We start from the raw sequence: 22,229 nt of genomic DNA, 5'->3' as shown, positions 1-22,229 counted from the left end.
GAAGAAGTTTCGAAGGGCTTCATTGCCTTCTTTAGAAGCTTAGTATGACAAAGGACGCAAACTGGGCAAATTTTGTTGCTGTCACTTACGGCTACAAATTCATTTTGCAAATACAATTCTTGCTTTTGAATTTTTTTTCTTCTCGCGGATGATGTCGCCCGGTATATATTACACTCACAGTGAGATATTGAGGCGCAGTCGTTCAAGAATTGCATTATTGATGTTAGTTCAGCCATAAATAATTTTATTACAAGATGTGTGCTAGCTTTATGATTATCATAATAGAGTATGGGCTAAACACAGTCTAAATAGCTGACTAGGTACGGAACTGTAGCTGCGAGCCAGCAGTCACATTGTTAGCAAGAATCATTTTGTTTGCGAGATCTTATTCGGACTTATGTGAAATTTTCTCACACAGACTCAGAGGAGGCAATTGACGCGGCATTATTGCAACATATTGTCGTGAAAATTGTTTGTGAAATCAGACATGCTGCTCGGATGTGTTGTATTTGTTTAGTTTGCTATTGGGTGCTGTTTTTTAGTCGGCGGGTTTGTGATTTTTAGATTGTAGAGGTGTTATTTGGGCCTTGTTCGTTTTTGTGTCACCCTTCTGCGGACCGACAGTGACCTTTCCGCGGACCGGCATGGGGCCGCGGCGCGGTGGTTGCCGACCACTGCGTATAACCCGTAAATTAGTACCAATGTTAACACAAAAGTTAATAATTTGCCCCAATAATGAAATTTGAAAAGGTAATTAGAGCCGGTAGGTGATTACAAAAATCTCATTCGAAGACATATATTTTGAGAAAAGACTTTTTTTCCTAACTCTGCTTCGAATAGCTGACGAGGCATGCTTTTCAACTCACTTGGTATATTGTTCCACATTTTCACTCGCTATATCTTAAGCAATTTAGAGTTTTGAAATGGGACAAACAAGATAGCCTAAATAGAAAGAGTGCATGCTGGCTGATTTTGTGTTGTGTAAGTGGATATTATGTATACTTTGTTTGATAAAATAACCATCAAATGCAATGGGTAAACAATTATTGTGCCACATTTAACGGCGAATTTACTGAATTTTCAAAAGTGTACGTTCGTGTTCGATTTTTGAATTATGATTATCTTCTTATCACGTATGTAGCCAGAGAATTTGCAAATATCATTGGGATTTGTTTGTATTATATATCGGGGCACGAAACGTCTTCAGGTCAATTGACACTGATTTGTTCTGAATCAAGCATGTACATAGATACAGATGGGATTGGTTATGTCTGAGTAGTGCAGTAGATCGGAGAGGTTTTGGGACAGTGCAAAATTGTTTATTTTAGAACTCGATAAGTGACAGATTATACGCATAGTTTAATGATTAAAATGTTAGTACTTAACAACGGAAGTAAAAGCACACAGCCGAATTTGTTAATTGCATTTTGGAGTAGTTATTCACAAAGCAAAGTTTAGACAGTGGAGATATTTTATTCTCTGACTTTGTTTTTTCAATGCATTTATTAAAACGATAAAGTCGGTCTTTGAAGTACTGAATTGGAAACTAACTTACATCAATTCTCAAAAGGCTCAGCGGTTGAAATAGACGAACATAAAGATAGCTATCGCTCAACAATCTCAACATATTCTTCGAAAAAGTATTTTAAGTTAAAAATAGAATGATTTTATATTTACGAAGACTGTTTTATTTAGGGCGTAGCGCATTCGAATAAAATTTATTATATTAAAGTCGTCGACTAAGCACTGACAAGTTGCTATTTGATTTTCTAATTATTACAAAAAGTAAGTATCATTGTTTTCATGGCAACAAAAGAAAATTAATCAAAAGGTTTTGTTGAAAGAAAATATTTCCTGTGCAAATACTATCCACAAATCCAATAAAAACAATCATCATTGCTTTCAAATATCATGTAAGGTAAATATAAAATGCATGCCAGTAAATATAGTATATAACCGGACAAGTGATTTCGAATTACAATGAACTGCGATTCATTTGAATGACAAGCCAAAGTAATATCGCTGGGTAAGGTTGGACAGGCAGTGTGGTCCGCATCGCATTCGCTGCGACCCTAAATTTCACGCCGTATTGCAATGGTAAAGACCTGTTATGTAACGACTCTAAAACTTGGTATGAAATTGTCCTCGGATTGAAAGAGTCTATCAAGTAACTTGTCGCTCTGCTCGGCCAATATTTTACAAAAAAATGCGAACTACTTTGAATGTTTGAAAGTATTTTTAATTAGCAATTTGGCATTGCATGTAACCCATGTAAAAAAAACTTCCAATTTTGTATTCAGGGCGGTGGTAAACACTGTAAATGTGTTCGGTACCACATTGCTAAAATATGGATTTACTTATGTTCTGTCGACAGAATTCTCATTTGTTAATTTTCAATTCAATGGCCGTTCATAAAAACACTGCCATGTAATTTTGATCGAATCATTGGCACTGTTATTTGATCGGTAACTTACTCTGAACTTTGTATTGACATATTTTTATTACTGGTAGTCACAGTTTATGGGTTTGTTGCATAACTTGGCTCAAGTCATTGGTGATAATATGAATTAGGAGATTTATTGTACATTGAAAAATTCAGTGCTACCTTGGATGTGAGTTAACGGTCTAAATGGGTAACCATCTGAAAGCGGTCAACCAATTAACCGATTTAATAATTTTTCCCCGAGTCCCATCGTTTTTTATTAAGCATTTTTAAATGGATATTTGTAGATGATCGATAACATATGAAAATAAACATTCTTCCAAGTGTGGCAAATCAAAGCTTTTTCAAAATAGAAATCAAACTATTTTTCTGAAGTTTGATGAGACTAACATCCATTGGGGATTTGCAAACCCAAATTTGGCGGCAATACTAACAAGTCGCTGTCGGAAACTATAATACCCGATTTTATCGGTACATGCATACCTACATGTGTGCATAAGATTAACCATGAGTATGAAATCTTTCCAAATATAATGTAGATAAAATAAAAGTGTTTGCTAATTGTAGACGAGGAGTTGCGTAAATGTTTGCACATTTCACTAATGAATTCATTCACGTTAGAAGTTTTCTCTTCAATAAAAGCATCGAAATAACTAGAGCAGTGTTTCTAGCGTGTGGGTAGCGACGCAAAGTTGAGTCGCCTGAAGATTTCCTTGAGTTGCTTGTTTTTTTAATAAAAACATAAAAGTTATTGATTTTATTTTTGGTAAATTTTAGTCTTCATTTTGTATTTAATATCGAACTGTTACTTGATACTTCTATACGCGAGAAGCATCACAGCGTAAAAACTTCTAGCTTCTATTTTTTGCTGTGTTTATGACGTTGCAGTTACTCATTTAATCTCCGTTTTTATGAAAAGTTTTTATAAAATTAAAAACCAATCTTGCTTAATTTTAAAGAGAAAGAAAACAGCTCCTAAATCTGCTATAAAACTGGCATATATATATGATACAGCTTTTCTGAAACTCGATCTTATGGCATTGCATTAATTGTTATGTAAAACTGTTTAGTTTATTTATCAGTAATTTAACTTTTATCAGTAATTTAAGCTGACATCCCCAACAGCACTACATGCCGTGTGCATTTGAGAATATTTTTCGATCGCGATATTTGAACCGATTAATTAATGGAAGGTTTGCAATAACTGAGTTCGACGAAGTACGAGGAAAATAGGCTGAACACAAACCTATGAAGTCATGAACCAGGCCAAAATAATTACATAGGCGTGAAATTGAAGTCTACAAATATATATAAAATAATGGATGAATCATTTGATATTACTTTCATCACTGATAAAATTTTTCTTCCACGCGGAGAGATTTTTTTCCGCTGAACAAAAGATAAACGTATTGGTTGCATATTGGAGGCATGATTTAGATGAGATTGACAATTAATTAAATTAAACTTAAGATATTGTTATGTATATTCTAATGAACAATTTAGACATTGTAGTAAATATTTCACCAAAATGGATTTGGATCAACTCATTGAGGAAAAACTCGGTGGAATCAGTATGTATCAAGTGGGGCTTGTTCTAGTCGTCAGCTTGTTGCCATTCGGTACAGGATTTATGTCTCAGACATCTGTATTTTTCAGCGCTGTTCCAGAATACAGGTAAAATTTATATATATATACCAGTGTGAGCTACTCTATTGAGCAGTAATCTTCAAGTATTGGTTTCATAATATATTAAAATCGTTGCTAAATAAAATACCAGAATTTGATAATTGAGAATATAACGTATTCATATCACAAGTTACAGCACTAAAGTTCGTGTAGAAATTTGCTTCTGATAAAGTTATTGATATTCAGGTGTACTGTACCCCCGCTTGACGATCCAAATATCTATCCAGATATGTCAGAAGAAAATATTACGGAATTGTTGATCCCGGTGAGTTACAATTGTATCATTAAAAATCTCTAATTTATTTGATGTAGGAAGATAGCATAAAACGTTACAGTTTGCTCGATAAATTGGATAGGCATAATAATTTTGCCAGATATATAGCTAGATTTAGTAGATATTAGGAAGGATTTATTTTTATTCTGAGCCATATTTTTTAATCTAGCCTGGAGAACCGTGTTACAGATATGATTACAATTTATCAAGATGCAATGGTGATGGGGATTTGTCATGTTTAGATAATCCTGAACCTGGAACAATGGAATGCGATCAGGGATACACATACGACAACACATATTACAAAGAAACTACTGTTTCTGAGGTTCTTTTTTAGGCTGTCATTGTTTTGATAAACGAAGTTTTATCGCAAAATTTTGTTCCTCACAACGCAAGTTTTATCTGTAGTCCATAGTCCCACCAAGTATATATTATAGCCTCATTTGTTGCCAAAATTCTTGCTTCATCGTTCTTATTATGCAATGGAAGGTAATAACTGAAGTTACATAACATGCAGTTCCGGAGTTGCTTTTAACACGAGTATAGGAAAGTGAATAATTATCTCATTGTACATCGACTAAATCCACAGTTAAGTTGATTTTGACACTTAAACGCAGTATTAGTGCAGAGCAATGCTGTTACCTGTCATAATATTGGAAACGTATCGTGTATCACGCGGTAATGTAAACAGGATATTTTTGTTATGTATATAGTGGGATCTTATATGTGGTAGAACAACACTCGATTCCCTGGCAAACTCAATGTATTTCGTCGGTGTTTTTGTTGGTTCTTTCCTCGTTGGTCCAATGATGGATTGGTGAGTGGATTTATATTCATTAATTACTGCCATGTCTTAATGTTAATATTCAATAGCAATTATCTTTTTAACTTGAAATCATTTGTCTTTTTTACAACGTGAACATCACAATAAGGTAAGTGCCATGATTTTCTCAATTTAATTATAAAGCGTTTACCGCGCCTGAAATAAGAATCCTGCTTATATACTGGCATATATTTATTTATATTTTATTATCATACAGCGGTATTTAATATGATGGATAAATTTTGAGGAACACGTTCATTTTTGGACAATTTGACTTTGATAAATATAATTAGTAGAGAATTCGGCTCACCTGTAGTTCAATTTGCCATTTTGAACGATTTTGTATTTTTATTAGGTTTGGAAGAAAATTGAGCATGTTGATATTGTGCATTGCGTTGATAATAACTGGATTAGGTGTCGCATTTTCTCCGACGTATGAAGTGTACATTGCAATGAGAGTGTTAACAGCTATGTCTGGAATTCCGTGCTTCGTGGCGTATTATACCTATGGTAATATTTCAATTCATTTTTGTTTCTTTGTGTGGTAAATTAAATTCCCATTTTACGACTTTAGGCAATTTTCCCTGAAGTTCATAAGAAAAAGTCAACTTGAGTATCGAATACTTATATCACTTATAGACTTGATACAAAGCTAGCTAGCTGGTTGAATCACGACTGAGCTGAGCCAGATAGCCAGATTATACAGCAGTTGAAATCGGCTAAAACTATCTGGAGTAAATTGCATACTTTATACATCCATCTCTATAAACTAATTGTTCTTAACTTTATTTTTAGTGAGTGAAATCTCCGATAAGAAATCGAGATCAATAGTAGGAATGTATGCTCAAATGGCAACTGCGTTTTCGCATACCGTTCTTCCAGGACTCGCATACTTTTTGCGGGACTGGAGAAACCTGTGCATATGCGTCTCCCTGCTGAATTTACCTTATGTTTTGATATTTTTTTTTATACCAAGATCTCCTAGGTAAGAATGTATTTTTATGCTCATAACTTTAACATGAGTGGCACAATTTACCTTTCACCGATTGAATAATCTTCGGCATTGAATATTTCAGATGGCTTCTAACCAATGGTCATGATGATGAGGCAAAGAAAACAATATCACGCTACGCAAAAAGTAAGAAAGTGGAATTGAACGATGACGATTGGGATCTTGTTGTGAAAACCGAAATGGAAAATATTAGGGTCAGTTTCTGGAAAGATATATCAAGCGAACTGAAAACATATTTTTTAGTAAATATATTATATAATTGAAGGATAAATCTTATTCAGGCATCGGCAGGAGAAAAGAAATATTTCCTCACTGATTTGTATCGGCCACCGCTAATGAGAATTGTATCGCTCAATGTAATTTACATCTGGTTTGTTGTGAGCATGGTGTTTTATGGATTGACATTAAACGTTGGGACACTCGTAGGTGAGAAAACACATTTTGAAATGGTTTTCACTGTTCACGTATCATTTAATCATGTTGCACGAAAAAAAAAATTACAACATAAGTAAAAACAAATAATATGTAACTCCATAAAATTCCCATTTCACTATTTATGTATCTGAAAAAAGGCATATGGTATTATGGTTGCAAACCTATATTTTTTACACAGGCGATCCATATGTGAATGCTGCAATAAACGGATTTGTGGAAATCATTGGATACCTTTTATTTCTCGCAAGCGCAAGATTTTTAGGAATGAGATTGACATCGAGTTTATCTTATTTTCTTGGTGGTGTATGTTGTCTCACAACTATGCTGTTGGTTGAGTTTTCTGGTGGTGACGCAGGTGGGGATGCATATATTTACATATAAATATTCAAACTTTTCTGCAAATTAGCTCTGTTTAATTTTCCTAGATTTATTCTGAAATACTTTGCAGCGTTATTAGAAAAATATTTTATCGCAGGTATAGTAAAGAGACTCGAATATTACCTGTCGGAATCAAAATCGAGAATGTACATTTGTTCTCAAACTGTAAATAAAGACTCTCACTTTAGAACGAACAACTGTATCCTAGAGGGGTGATTAATATCACTGAGTCCTAAATATTAATCAATCAATTATTGAATATGTTTTATTCGTTTCACCTCATTGGCTCATTGTGAAATACACGTACCCGAAGAAGTCTGACCTAGGTCAGATGGAACGCTACAGAGATACTTTTGTATTATAGTGTGTAGCAAGAATCTTGAATCACATAGGGTGAATACAGTAGGATATTCGTACCTTTGTTCGCAACAACAAGAAACATCCAAAAAGTTTATTATTAATTTTTCAGCAATGCTTGAGGCAAGTCGATGGGTAGCAATAATGGGAAAGCTTTTTGCAAGCATGTCATTTGCTGTTGTGTATCAATATACTGCTGAACTGTATCCAACTGTTACGAGGTGAGGCTATACGCTTTTACAAAATAGACGTCCTTCTCATGATCTTGTTATGTCGAAATTTAACACTGAATCTCTACAAAACGTTTTGATACAGCTCAGTATCACCGTGATTTTAAGTTAAAATGAAGAATGCTGATAATTTTGATGACACAAAATAATTAAACAATGAGTGCAGTATTATATACATGCCATGTCATTTTTTGAATGAGTAGCCCGTGTTTTTGAATTTACATTTAGTACATATAACGCAAACATAGACGTTTTATTCATATTTCGATTTATCCATATTTATTTCCCTGACTATTATGAATAATTGCAATTTTTGCATACTAATTCTTCCTCAGATAGCTTGGTATATAAAAATGACAAGGTAACAAACACTCAAAGAATGAGTTGCTAGAATTTGTCTTCACATATGTAGGCCTATACATAATCTTATTGAATTTGATCTTGTGTGCATGGTAAATATTTAATTAAGTCTTTTCTTGTATACTTTACTCATTTATCAGAGGTACCGCAATGTCAATGGGATCTATGTCAGCCAGGATAGGCTCAATCATTATGCCGTTCACACTGCAAATTCAACAAGAAATACCTTGGCTTACACAGGTAAAACAATGTACCTAAAAGAAACGTGTGGATTGTAGACATATTGGTTCATAATGCAACTAATGCGATTGGTGACACTGCACGCCGAACCAGATTAAGAAGTAAAATCGCGAATGCGATGTTGTTCAAATTCACGGGAGTTTTAGCGAGCCTCATTACAAATTTCTTCTTTTATATTTTGCTTGCAAAACATTTGCTTTGGTCTCAAATTGTTAGAATCAGATATTTTTTTATAATATTAAAATTAAATCGTTGCCTTTCAGACTATTTTTGGTACTCTTGCTATCATTGCCGGGGCTACTTCATTGATGCTTCCCGAAACATCAAAGGCAGATATGATGACTTCAGTTGATCAAGCTGAAAATTTCTACAGGGAAAACATGAAAACCATTGCAAAACTATGGGGAAAAACCGATATTTACCATAGGTATCGTTAAACAAATTTATAATTGAAACGACACGAGTTTTATTTGGCGTTTAAGTCGGATATGCAGCAAAGTACATGTTATATATATATATACTAAATATTTGAAATCTGACTATTGCTGGAGGTATTGGAATCTGTCTGAGTCAGAATACGCTTGGCCAAAGATACATTATCCTAAATATTTGGGAGGGAATGATCCCATCATAATTTTAAAGACCAGGCCAGCTTTACCTTCAAGAGCAGTTGACTTTGTCACTTTGAGATAATATCATATGTGACGGGTTTGATAGACTTCGAGCCGGGTTTTGAGCTTCAAGTTGTAACAAGAGCAAACCTTTTAAGTCAGAGAATTTCTTAGTAAAAAATGTCCAAGAATTTTCAATGAATTTTGTAGATGGATAAAATTGATGAGAAAAATCCTAAGATGTATTAGAAAACTTAGTCAGTATGTCATATTGTATTATTGTTTGATTTCACTTAAAACTGCAACTAAAAATTCAGTTGTCTTCAGCTACGCAGCTCTTGTGTTGCCTTAAGTAGTTATGTGTAAATTACACAATGATTTCTAAGTTCTAATCACCCTATAAATACAAATTTTATATGTTCTAGTAAACACGACGACGAAGAAAAGGAGAAAAAATCTGATGAACTCACTGCATATGAGCTCGATTATAACGAAGGGGAAGTGTACCAGCATACATCTAAATTGTGATGACCGAACTTGATTTAAGATGTAGATTTTAATTGAAATAAGGTTGTGATTGTGTATAAAAAGGGTTGTAAAATGTTCAATACTTTGATTTATAACTTTCTATTCGCTCACAGCATCCGAAGGGGTTACGGTATTCGTAATATGTTTCCAAGTTTTGAATTTGATTAAATATCAACTCTATTGGAACTTGTATAATTATTTAAAAAGTTGATTTGTTGTCTAAAGTCTGTTTGAAGTCTGATTTGTTGTGAGATTACTTTGTCACTTTGTCTACTGCGAAACGTTTAGATTGAGCGATAATCAGCGATAGAAATGCAGACAGGATTCCGAGTAGGCTGCGAAAACAAGTAAAGGAAGGATAGGAAGCACGGGAAAGGATAGGAAGCATGGGAAAAATTATAGAAAATGATATTGAAGATGTACAAATTTGTTAAAATATGGCAAGTTAATTTTCAAGCTTGACAATCGTGAGATTCCGTTTCAAATGTAAGCTAAAATATATTGTTGAACTATTAGGCAAAGAAGTCAGTCCATTTACATCGATATCAAGAGAATCGCATTATATTGGCAGCAAAAGTTACGATTCCTACACATTTCATTTTGGAACGCTAGTAAAAAATGCTGCTCGTTATTTCCTTGCACGTTAGTTTGCACTATCTTTCTACAATCGCATTTCCGTCCAATCACACACATGTAAACTGTTCCAATTACTTATTAATTTTGACCGAGCATATTTGGATGCTGCTATTTCACATGGACACAATCGTATAATGTGGACGAATGCAGTGATTAACAAAGAGTTTGCTACAGAATTTATCGAAATGTTTTAGTTCTATCTTTCTTGCATTTCGCGTCATTGACAAGCGCTTCAGTGTATCTATCTGCTTGGAGCATACCGCAACGTTATCACTCATTGGAACCAGTTATTTCTTTGATTGTTCATACTCGTTGGCAGTTTGCTGGACCTGGCAAGTCCTTCGACTGATGAATGACACTTAACCCAGCATAATAAACGCATACAAATATTTTATTGCCAGCTGAAATCGAAATTAACCCTACGAGTATCAAAATTATATGTAGTAAAATCACACGATGCAAAATAATATAATATATATATATTAGTTTTTTTTCCTAATATGTTTATACGGCTATTTACAAAAGGTTATTGAATTGGGAAGAATCGACATCACATCAGATTATCGAATAGACATTTCTTTAAAATAATTTAATTTATAATAAATTACAAGGGTTATCGAAGATGTAAGTGTCAGCAAAACAGAAAAAGCTACAATGATCTCAATTATGCCTGAAAAGTTTCAAAACCTCTATTGATTAAAATTTTGATGAAATATAAATTTTTTCGTCATTGCCAGCAATAATGTTATAGACTGATCGAACGCCACCTTACAGATGTAATACCGCTGTATGGTTGATAAGGAGATTAAGATGCTGAAAAAACATCAATATTGTGCACCTGAAATTTTATTATATGGTATATCATTGTCTTCAACAAAAAGGCGACAGTAAATATAGTATATTTACTGAGATGGCTTCATAACTTCGATGTATATAAATACATATCTTCATCATCGCATTTAAATACATATCCTTCTTTGAGTTCGCCAGATGTCGATGGTTTTTTATCGTCGTTTGATTCACTGAAGAGGAAGGAATAGACACGAATAAAACTATGCTCATGTGGTTAACGGCCACATTTTGTCTTTAGTTTGCAATGTATACTGTTTTTAATTCCGGATTTGAATCATTTATGTGTAACTCATTTCTAAATGTATGCAAAATTTTAAGGTACCTTTGATATACTTCAGTTTTTCGGAACAGTTTCGCAATAATTCTCATGTTTCTTCGGTAAAAATTTTCAGCTTGATCGATTGATGTCATCAAGTCCTCTTTTGAAGTTTCTGGGAGCATCAATGTTGTTGCTCCGGCTATCAATCCGAGTGTGCCAAATATGGTCTGTTGAATTAAACATTCAATTACAATAGACACACGTAACGAAAAAAAAACTCTTAAAAAGATAAAATTAGATCAATAACATCGTACTATACCTGAGTCAGCCAAGGAATTGCTTGCTGTAGTTGCAGAGTAAATGGCATGATTATTGGCCCAATTCTAGCAGACATAGATCCCATTGACATTGCTGTCCCCCTGAAATGTGATGAAACGTACTTTGGTGAAATCATTTAATAAAACAGAAGGAGTTATAAAAATTAGCCTTATAGCCAGAAGAGAGTATTACTAACGAAATTCAAGATAAAAACTGTTCTTATCGCTACAAAAAATTATACCTTGCGACAGTTGGATATAGCTCCACGGTATATTGGTAGACAACAGTGAACGACATGCTCGCAAATAATTTTCCTAATATTGCTATCCACCGACTTGCCTCTATCATTGCTGAAAACAACATATTTTGGATAAATTTCACGATTATAAAAGTAGATACTAAAAATAATTGGATAGAATTCGATGTAACATTGTATATTTTCCCAAAACAGGTTTGCTTGTGCAACTTACCTTCATTACCATCTGCAAACTGTGCTAGAAACATTGTTGTTAAACAACATATTCCACCAAGAAAATATGAAATACTCGAAGTAATTCTCATTCCTGCAGGTTTTGCACAAACAATGAACAAAAGGTATCCGATAATTTCAACGAAAGCATTCAATGTTGCATTGACGTAAGGGTCACCTGTATCATAAAGAAGTATCAACTTTACATGGTTTCTGAAAGACGGCGTACAAAAAGGTTTTATATCAAGGGAGTAACGAAACGCATTTTCAATGACTTTTTTGTGATAAATATTGAACCAAATGGTGAATTACCTGCGAGCGTTCCAACGTTGAGAGTCAGTCCATAAAACACCAAGCTCACAACGAACCATAAGTAGATTATGTTACAAGAAACAATTCGCATCATTGGAGGCCGATAAAGATCTGGGATAACGTATTTTTTCTGTTTAGAGATGGCCTGTGAATTCACAACAATTTTAAAGAATGTAATCGTATTATACTTTATTAAAATTAACATTCTTTATTTGAAAGTCTATTTTATCCATTACAATGTTGGAAAGTAAGTCGTATACAAGGGTTTTTCCGATATTATATTACGACGAGACTGATTTAACAGCATGTAAGATCACGGCAGTTCGCTTGTATAAATGTATTAATTCGTCCGTTGAACGAGAATTAAATGTGATGTAAATAATGTGTGTGTATGTGGATTTACACAAAAAATACCTCGATGTATTCTCTTTCCGTTTTAACAACCAGATTCCAATCATTATCCAAAAGTTCAACTTTGTTACTTTTTGCAATCTTTTCGATAGTTTTCTTTGCTTCATCTTCCAATCCTTTTGACAACAACCATCTGAATTATACAGCTTTAAAATGTGATTTAACGCGAAATTTGGTATCACAAGAAATAACAAATGAATACCACGAATGATTTTCCATTATTAATGAGACATTCAGACATGGACATAAATTAATTATCTTAAAATTGGACTCAGTGTATTATCAATAGCATACTTCAATTCGTTATTTATGCCAACATTTAGAAATAATTGACATGTTGATGGGTATTTTGAGATTTGCAATAAGTAACAATAAACCATTTTGTTTTTAAACTGTCAACCGTAAAACAATACCTTGGACATCGCGGGATAAAAAAATGAACAAAAAAGTACGGAATGCAGCATAGTGCACAACATAGACATAGTTCTCTCCAATCTCTCAGGAAGTACGCTACGCCTGGTAATAATGTGTGACCAATGGCAGATACCAATAAAGCAAGTGTAGAAACCACGGTCCTCCAGGAGTTATCGACGATTTCACAAACTGAATACAACCGAAATATTGTCGTTTTTGATTTGCTATATGTTTTGATATATGCTACACAGTGTTCAATCATAACTTCAAAACAGCTAAAAGCTCAATTGGTAAGAAAGAAGTGAACAATATAACTTTTGAGAACTTTTTAATGAAATAAATTGGGTCAAAAAGAGATAGATATACAATTTGTTGTATAATGGGTTGGTATATTATTTTCAATTTTGGTAACTTAATTATGAGTGGGTTTGCGCAAGACCAATTTCCTATTGTTCCCCTGGGTGTATATGGTATAGTTACCATACTATAGTAGATCCGTATGGATATTACGCAAGATGATGCTGTATCAGAAATAAATGAGACTGTACTATGTAGTCAAACAATCCTGTTGCACTTTAACACGATTGTGTTTTCAAAAAAAAAGCATTTGCTTCTAGACCATCTAACTAAACAATGTTACAGTTTAAATTTTTCTCATTTGAAAATAAGTTTAACCATGAGCAGATTTAAAATATTGTACCGTATGTATAATATGCCAAATAACACGAGGTTGATCCTATTGCAAGGAGAGTTCTCAGACCAATGTAAACTTCATACGAAGGAACGAAGGCGAGAATAATTCCAATGATGGTTGAATACACACTTAGAATTAAAATACTCATCTTACGTCCGAACCTGTTCAAAATGTGTAAAAGGGCGATAGTTAGAGATTGAAGAACAAGTATATAGATGTTTATATGTATCTCGCGATATTAATTTTTTAGGAAAAGGAGAGGAAAAACATGGAATTGAAAATTTAACACAAAAGTCATATTTAATATTTGTACTCAAATTTGATTAAAAAAAAATGAAATGAATAACTTCACACTAATAAAAAGGATATAAAGTAGCTGTATTTAATTGCTCGTTACCAATCCATCATTGGGCCAACTATGAATGAGCCGATAAATACACCAACAAAATACATTGAATTTGCCAATGAATCAAGTGTAGTTCGTCCACAAATGAGATCCCACTGCAAATAAAAAGGAAGAGTATTACCTATTCACAACGTCAAAGTTGATTTTGATGCTATCCCTTATAAAGATTTCACTCTCGTCAGCTTGTTACCATTTGAATTAATTTGAGTATGTACTCTACAATAATTATTCCCAAAGTACGTTGTAATTGTATATGAAATTGTATTATCAATGTCTCTTGCCTACCTCAGAAACAGTAGTTTCTTCGAAATATGTATCATCGTATATGTAACCTGCATCGCATTCCATTGTTCCTGGGTCAGAATTACTCAAACAGGACAAATCCCCATTGCCATTGCACTTCGATAAATTGTAATCATATCTATAGCACGACTCTCCCGGCTAAAATAGGAAAACGTGAATTAAATGAAACATATAGATCAACGTTCAAAACATAAAACTAACGATTTGATAATTTAAATATCATTTGATATTTAACTATAATTTGGAAATGTAACTATAATTTGGAAATTTGTGTTCATAGATAAAATTAAAATCACGCCAAAATAACTTTAAAGCATTATCTGTCTTACTGGAATCATGAGCGTTGTGATGTTTTCTTCCGTGAGTTCTGGATAAATGTTCGGATCATCTAAAGGTGGCACTGAACACCTGAAAATATCAGAAAATCTGCGGACAAGTTGTGTATAAATATCCAATGGACAGATAAAGCCACTTTGAGTACGAGTACGAGTATTTGTATCTATGTATAAAATGTCGAAGCAATCAATCGAACACAAAATAGATATACTATAGTATTCAACGCAAATGCATTTGTCGCCAGTTGAAACGAATATTCGGAAGACATAGCTCACGTGAAAATAAATGACTTTGCTTGATTTTGTTAACAAAGCAGTTAAACATTGTTTTATATTCTTATTCTTGTATTATATTCTTAGAATATGTTATGATGTATGGCTGTTTCAAATAGGAATGTAAGTTTCAAATAATTTTTTTTTAATCGAATTTCGAATCGCAATGCTCCTATTCGAATATTTCCGAATCTGATTCTATTTAGTATATTATCGTTATCTTTCTTTATATCCGAGAGTAATATATATATACATATAGTATAAATTTCAATAATTACAACAATAGTTATGAGCTTAAAGAATGAATTAAGTTACTAGAAAAACACATTCCATGGCTGTGTCAACTACCAAATATTTTACGACTGAGATTTGTTTCTTGTTACATAGACGTATACTCAGTTACATATTTACTTACATACAATTATGTTTGCAAACAATACCGGGTGTATAGCGATTGTTTCTCCTAAAATTGCCCTTCAAAATTCACCCAACTGATAAAGGCTAGTTAGTACCGTTTACGCCATTATTTTAAAAGAAGCAATGATAACGAAGGAAGCATCGCAGACTTTTTTAATAGGGTGTAAAGCAATGATATTTCATTATAATAAAATTATGAAGATAATTTAAAAGTTTATATATATATTAGAATATTTGCGAACCTTCGTAAGATTTTAAATAGTCGGACAAAGTTTGAGAAAAACAATTGTTCCCTCTAAAGCTGCTCCCAACATGAAATATAACACCTCTTGGATGGTAACGACTTTGGAAAGTTTTAAACGTAAGAGAAATGGACACTTTTGGTCAATATAGAGACAACGACGCTGTGTCGTGCAATTGCTTCGCGTTATCTGTATAATTTTTTTTAAATAGAATCAAGCCATCTTTCCTTATGCTGCTTCGAATTGATGTTAATTCGAATTGTCCCGATTCGAAATTCTGAAACTTACATCCCTAGTTTCAACGAACGCGATTATTGGTTAATCAAATAAAGTAGTGCCATGCAGAGGACAAGCTTATATGGTAAGCAAACAACAAATCACGACTAGATATAATATGTCAAGAATGTTTTAAAATAGATTGCAACACTGCGGAGTTATTGGTATCCAATAAACGAAAAACAAAAAACAGTTTCGCTTAGCTAAACAGCAAAATAGGCTGCTTCATAACCTATATATACATCTAATTAAAATTCTATATTTTGTGTTGAATCCTTACCTGTAATCTGGGACAGCGCTGAAAAACACATTTGTTTGACCCATGAATGAACTTCCCAATGGTTGCAAACTCAAAGCAAAAATGATCAGCCATTGATATCTACTTATTCCCCCTAATTTTTCTTGTAAAAGTTGATCTAAATCCATTCCAGTTATCAAACCTAATAGTTCTTTCCTCTTTCAAATAAACAAAGCATTTATTAGCATTCACACTCATCTTATCTTATTGGAAAACTTTCTAACATTCAAAAGTTTGGACCTATAGATTTTGTCTATTAGTCTAAAATACATGCCGATTTTCCTAAGAATATATATAAATTCGGAACTTCAATCTTTAAACATGTCACATCGATGAAAAAATGACTTAAATGAGGACGTACTACCAAATCTAATAGTTTGCAAATATTTGTTATCATTTGGCAAACACGATGTCCGTGCAGCAGAATGAGGATTATCCCGGCAATGCGTCATGCAAAAAACCTTGTTTACTGGCAATAATGGCGCAATCATCAATATCTTCTCTCATCAAACTAGAGCTATCAAGCGTTACACGTTCGTTATTTACAGTCTTTTTTTAATATTATTTACAGAATTTGCAGCATAGCGAATATTGGTTTAAAACATCCAGTGCCACTGACACATATATATAATGATTCAACTTACTAAGCATGCACAAATCGTAAATGCACCCTGTATCAGGAATAATTTGTACTCAGCAGACAGACGAGAGCGTGCTGCGCCACACCTGGTTTCACTTTACGGATTGATAAATTTGATAACACAGATTACATAGTTTATATTTTGGCGGGATACTACGTTTGATTGTAGATGATGCATTATTGTCGAATATATCAATATCAAACACAAACTGTTTTATTACAACTAGTCCATATTTATTCTCTATAGTTTCGTCACATTATTCGATGAATTGAATAGGCTGAAAAATCTGTAACTGGCGAGATGAGGCAAAAGAGCACTTCTCCAATATTATTTTACATGTGCGACCTAATGCCCAAAAAATTGTGAAAAACAACCATGAATTTAAGCTTCAATTATAACTTTTTATTTTTGTTATTCTCCAACAAAATATCACTACCAATATTATAGCTAAAATCGTTACAGAGAAATTTACAACTGTTTTTACGGAATTTGCAAATTGAAAAATTCACATGACGATTTTGATGATGTAACGCGAGAACGCTATTAACACTTCCAGTACCGGAAATTAACAACTAAGACACATATGGCCGCACCGACTGGAAATGGGTTTACGCGGTTAGTTTTCAAATTTTCTCCATTGAGTACCGTAAGTACCACGGTGAAACGGGATTGCATCTCTTCTATTCATTTTCTCTCGTATTCCTTTTTTAATGCTATCGCAGTAGAGGCGAACCTGGTGTTGCCACCAGTTTCGGTCACTAGGAAACATCAACTGTTAGTGAATTACCTAATACTATCCACCTTTCCAGTCAAATATAACTGTCGAAGATGAACAAACAAAAGTACCACGTGTTCTTGGCGATATCGTTTGATGGATCGCGACTTTTAACTGAGAGATATCTAACACAATTTGATGATAACCCGACTCCATCTGTTATTTTGATCCATTTCACCAGTGTTATGAACGATGTTCTTAATTCGCTAGCAGTGGCAGAAATTAAGGGAGAACTAAATGAACGTCAAGACTTGTAAGGATAAACACTGTAAACCAAAATTGTTAAACGAAACAAAACAAAAAAATATCTATTGTTCATGTCATGGGGTAATAATTTTTTCAAGGACTATAGATGCAAAATGTGGTGTCGCAGGAGATCAGCAGAAATGGAATTTTTGACTTTGCTCTTATGAACATTTGCATATATATGAATTTTTGCACACGTAAACATGTACATCCATGGAGAAGTTGTAATGACATCCTGATGTAATGAATAAGTATGAAGACAAACTCACTGGAAACCTACTCGCGATTAATTTGGATTTCCGTCCATTAACTCCGATCGAGCGAAACCTCGGAACAGTCGAAAAACAACATGCATTGTACACCATTATGATGCAGAAATCAATACAAAGTAAGGACAAATGTCAAAAGCAAATTTGCTCCATATAAATCCTGCTTTCGCCATGCCGAGATCGTTTCTCTCTCTCTCTTTTTCTATTATTCTTTTCGAAGCACGTCTCTCTTGTCTTGTACAATTGGTTTAACACTGACATGATGAATTTATCTGTGACCATTTTTGATTGCCTTGGTCTATGTATTAACCGAACAAATATATATTTATACTAAGTAATTGAAGTTTGTCTGAAACACGATTATTTGCGATTGGCCATGACTGTGGGTGAACATATCCACGGGTAAAGATGTTAACGAAGAAAATGCGTACACGAGAAAATGTCATGGGCGGAAATGACCGTGGATACAAATGCACATGTATACAAATACACGTGGGTGCAAATGTGTATGGGTGCAAATGTCTATGGGTGCAAAAGGACATGGGTGCAAATATACGCGGGTGCAAATATCCGCAGGTGCATATGTACGTAGGTGCAGATTTCCATGGGTGCAAATGTCAGTTAGTGCAAATGTACGTGGGTGCAAATGTACATGGGAGCAAAATTCATGGGTGCAAATATTCATGGGTGCAAATGTCCGCAGGTGCCATTTATATGCAAATGTGGGTGGGTGCAAATGTGCTGTCACCACGTATTTTGATTTGTGGTGATGAGAATGAAGAATCGTTGAACTCCGTAATATGCGTAAGGATTACGAGCACATAACAATGTCTCTTAAAAACATAATAATGTCTCTTCAAATCATAATAAACATATACAAATATTTTTATGGCCAGATGAAATCGAAATTAACTCTACAACTGTCAAAATTATATGTAGTAAAATTACGGTATGCAAAATAATATAATAAATATAATAATTTTCTTTTATAATATGTTTACTACAGCCATTTACAAAAGGTTATTGAATTAAGAAGATTCGACATCATCAGATTCTCGAATAGACATTTCTTTAGAATAATTTAATTTATAATAAATTACAAGGGTTAATCAAAGATGTATGTGTCAGCAAAACAGAAAAAGCTACAATGATCTTAATTATCCAGGAAAACCTCTATTTGTTAAAATGTTGTTGAAATATAAATTTTGTCGTCTTTGTCAGCAATGATTCTATGAACTGATCGAACGCCACTTTACAGGTGTAATACCGCTGGATGGTTGATGCTGAAAAACATCAATATTGTGCCATGAAATTTTACTATGGTATTTCATTGTCTTCAACAAAAAGGCGACAGTCAACATAGTATATTTACCAAGATGGCTTCATAACTTTGATGTATATAAATACATATCTTCTTCGTCGCATTTAAATACATATCCTTCTTTAAGTTCGCCGGATGTCGATGGTTTCTTATTGTCGTTTGATTCGCTGAAAAGGAAGGAAAAGACACGGATAAAACTACGCTAATGTGGTAAATGGCCACATTTTGTCTTTAGCTTGCAATGTACGAGTATACTGTTTTTGATTCCGGATTTGAATCATTTATGTGTAACTCATTTCTAAATGTATGCAAAATTGTAAGGTACCTTTGATATACTCCAGTTTTTCGAAACAGTTTGACAATAATTCTCATGTTTCTTCGGTAAAAGTTTTCAGCTTGATCGATTGATGTCATCAAGTCCACTTTTGAAGTTTCTGGAAGCATCAAATTGTTGCTCCGGCTATTATTCCAAATGTTCCAAAAATAGTCTGATAAATTCAACATTCAATTTCAATGGTTTCCCTTAACGAAAAAAAAAACTCTTAAAGAGATAAAATTAGAACAATAACATCGCACTGTACCTCAGTCAGCCAAGGAATTGTTTGCTGTAGTTGCAGAGTAAATGGCATAATTATTGGCCCAATTCTAGCAAACATAGATCCCATTGACATAGCTGTTCCCCTGAAATGTGAGAAAACGTACTTTGGTGAAATCATTGAATAAAACAGAAGGAGTTATATAAAATAAACCTTATAGCCAGAAGAGAGTATTACTAACGAAATGCAAGAAAAAAACTGTTCTTATCGCTACAAAAATTATACCTTGCGACAGTTGGATATAGCTCCAAGGTATATTGGTAGACAACAGTGAACGACATGCTCGCAAATAATTTACCTAATATTGCTATCCACCGACTTGCTTCTATCATGGCTGAAAACAACATATTTTGGATAAATTTTACGATTATAAAAGTAGATACTACAGATAATTGGATATAATTCGATGTAACATTGTAAACTTTTCCAAAATAGGTTTGCTCGTGCAACTTACCTTCATTACCATCTGCAAACTGTGCTAGAAACATTGCTGTTAAACAGAATATTCCACCAAGAAAATATGAAACACTCGAAGTAATTCTCATTCCTGCAGGTTTTGCACAAACAATAAACAAAAAGTATCCGATAATTTCAACAAAAGCATTCAATGTTGCATTGACGTACGGGTCACCTGAAAATCATCAAAACCTTCAACTTTACATGGTTTTTGAGAGACGGCGTTTCAGAAAGGTTTTAAATCAAGGGAATTACGAAACGCATTTTAATTACTTTTTTTGTGATAAATATTGAAACAAATTGTGAATTACCTGCGAGTGTTCCAACGTTAAGAGTAAGTCCATAAAACACCAAGCTCACAACGAACCATAAGTAAATTATGTTACAAGAAACAATTCGCATCATTGGAGGCCGATAAAGATCTGGGATAACGTATTTTTTCTGTTTAGAGATGGCCTGTGAATTCACAACAATTTTAAAGAATGTAATCGGATTATACTTTATTAAAATTATAATTCTTTTTTTGAAAGTCTATTTTATCCATTACAATGTTGGGAAGTAAGTCGTATACAAGGGTTTTTCCGATATTATATTACGACGAGACTGATTTAGCAGCATGTAAGATCACGGCAGATCGCTTGTACAAATGTATTCATGCGTCCGCTGAACGAAAATTGAATGTGATGTAAATAATGTGTGTGTATGTGGATTTACATAAAAAATACCTCGATGTATTCTCTTTCTGTTTTAACAACCAGATTCCAATCATTATCCAAAAGTTCAACTTTGTTACTTTTTGCAATCTTCTCGATGGTTTTCTTTGCTTCATCTTCCAATCCTTTTGACAACAACCATCGGAATTATACAGCTTTGAAATGTGATTAAACGCGAAATTTAGTATAACAAAAATTATCAAATGAATACCACGAATCATTTTCCATTATCAATGATTAAGACATCCAGACATGGACATAGATTAATTATCATAAAATTAAACTCAGTGTATTATCAATAGCATACTTCAGTTCGTTATTTATGCCAACATTTAGAATTAATTGACATGTTGATGGGTATTTTGAGATTTGCAATAAGTAACAATAAACCATCTCAATTTTAAACTGTTAACTGTTAAAACAATACCTTGGACATCGCGGGATGAAAAAATGAACAAAAAAGTACGGAATGCAGCATAGTGCACAACATAGACATAGTTCTCTCCAATCTCGTAGGAAGTATGCTACGCCTGGTAATATTGTGTGACCAATGGCAGATACCAATAAAGCAAGTGTAGAAACCACGGTCCTCCAGGAGTTATCGACGATTTCACAAACTGAATACAAACGAAATATTGTCGCTTTCGATTTGCTACAAAGTTGTCAGTCTGGCGTACATAATTTTCCGTGGCGGATTTTCGAAGAGTTAGATTACAACTTAATCAAAAGCAGCCAAAATAAGCTTTATTGGTAAAAAGTAAAAAATGTAATTTTAAGACCCTTTCGAAGATCTATAACGATTAGAAATAAATTGATTCAAAATAGAAAAATACTATTTGACATATATACAGTTCTTACACTATTTTTAATTTTGTTTAATTTTTATTGTCTTTATGTATTATGTTTCGGATCTCACAAAA

General features: G+C 33.5%; 3 protein-coding genes across 3 annotated transcripts; 1 reads left to right on the top strand and 2 right to left on the bottom strand.

Annotated features, from left to right (window-relative positions):
- The first annotated feature begins 3,937 nt into the window (after positions 1-3,937).
- Positions 3,938-9,499, top strand: LOC120329992 (organic cation transporter protein-like). The gene is made up of 13 exons (XM_039396802.2): positions 3,938-4,117; positions 4,316-4,394; positions 4,573-4,728; positions 5,117-5,220; positions 5,582-5,736; positions 6,022-6,211; positions 6,303-6,432; positions 6,520-6,664; positions 6,852-7,028; positions 7,521-7,629; positions 8,139-8,238; positions 8,502-8,665; positions 9,275-9,499. The coding sequence occupies exons 1-13, from the start codon at positions 3,972-3,974 to the stop codon at positions 9,375-9,377; spliced, it is 1,758 nt and encodes a 585-aa protein (XP_039252736.2). The 5' UTR covers positions 3,938-3,971; the 3' UTR covers positions 9,378-9,499.
- Positions 9,500-10,383: 884 nt separating this feature from the next.
- Positions 10,384-16,420, bottom strand: LOC120329990 (organic cation transporter protein-like). Its single transcript, XM_078118620.1, has 13 exons — positions 16,275-16,420; positions 14,781-14,859; positions 14,434-14,589; positions 14,140-14,243; positions 13,749-13,903; positions 13,048-13,237; positions 12,638-12,767; positions 12,224-12,368; positions 11,913-12,089; positions 11,684-11,792; positions 11,444-11,543; positions 11,188-11,351; positions 10,384-11,035 (listed from the first exon to the last, which is right to left on the bottom strand). Exons 1-13 carry the CDS (start codon positions 16,418-16,420, stop codon positions 10,930-10,932), a joined length of 1,761 nt encoding a protein of 586 aa, XP_077974746.1. The 3' UTR covers positions 10,384-10,929.
- Positions 16,421-20,086: 3,666 nt separating this feature from the next.
- Positions 20,087-21,476, bottom strand: LOC144430609 (solute carrier family 22 member 15-like). The gene is made up of 5 exons (XM_078118619.1): positions 21,322-21,476; positions 20,908-21,052; positions 20,595-20,771; positions 20,366-20,474; positions 20,087-20,225 (listed from the first exon to the last, which is right to left on the bottom strand). Exons 2-5 carry the CDS (start codon positions 20,999-21,001, stop codon positions 20,087-20,089), a joined length of 519 nt encoding a protein of 172 aa, XP_077974745.1. The 5' UTR covers positions 21,002-21,052; positions 21,322-21,476.
- Positions 21,477-22,229: the final 753 nt, after the last annotated feature.

Source organism: Styela clava, chromosome 12 (genome assembly GCF_964204865.1).
Source record: "Styela clava chromosome 12, kaStyClav1.hap1.2, whole genome shotgun sequence".
Lineage (NCBI taxonomy): Eukaryota > Metazoa > Chordata > Ascidiacea > Stolidobranchia > Styelidae > Styela > Styela clava.
The sequence above is the reverse complement of the archived record's forward strand: the minus strand, read 5'-3'. Positions and strand labels throughout refer to the sequence as shown.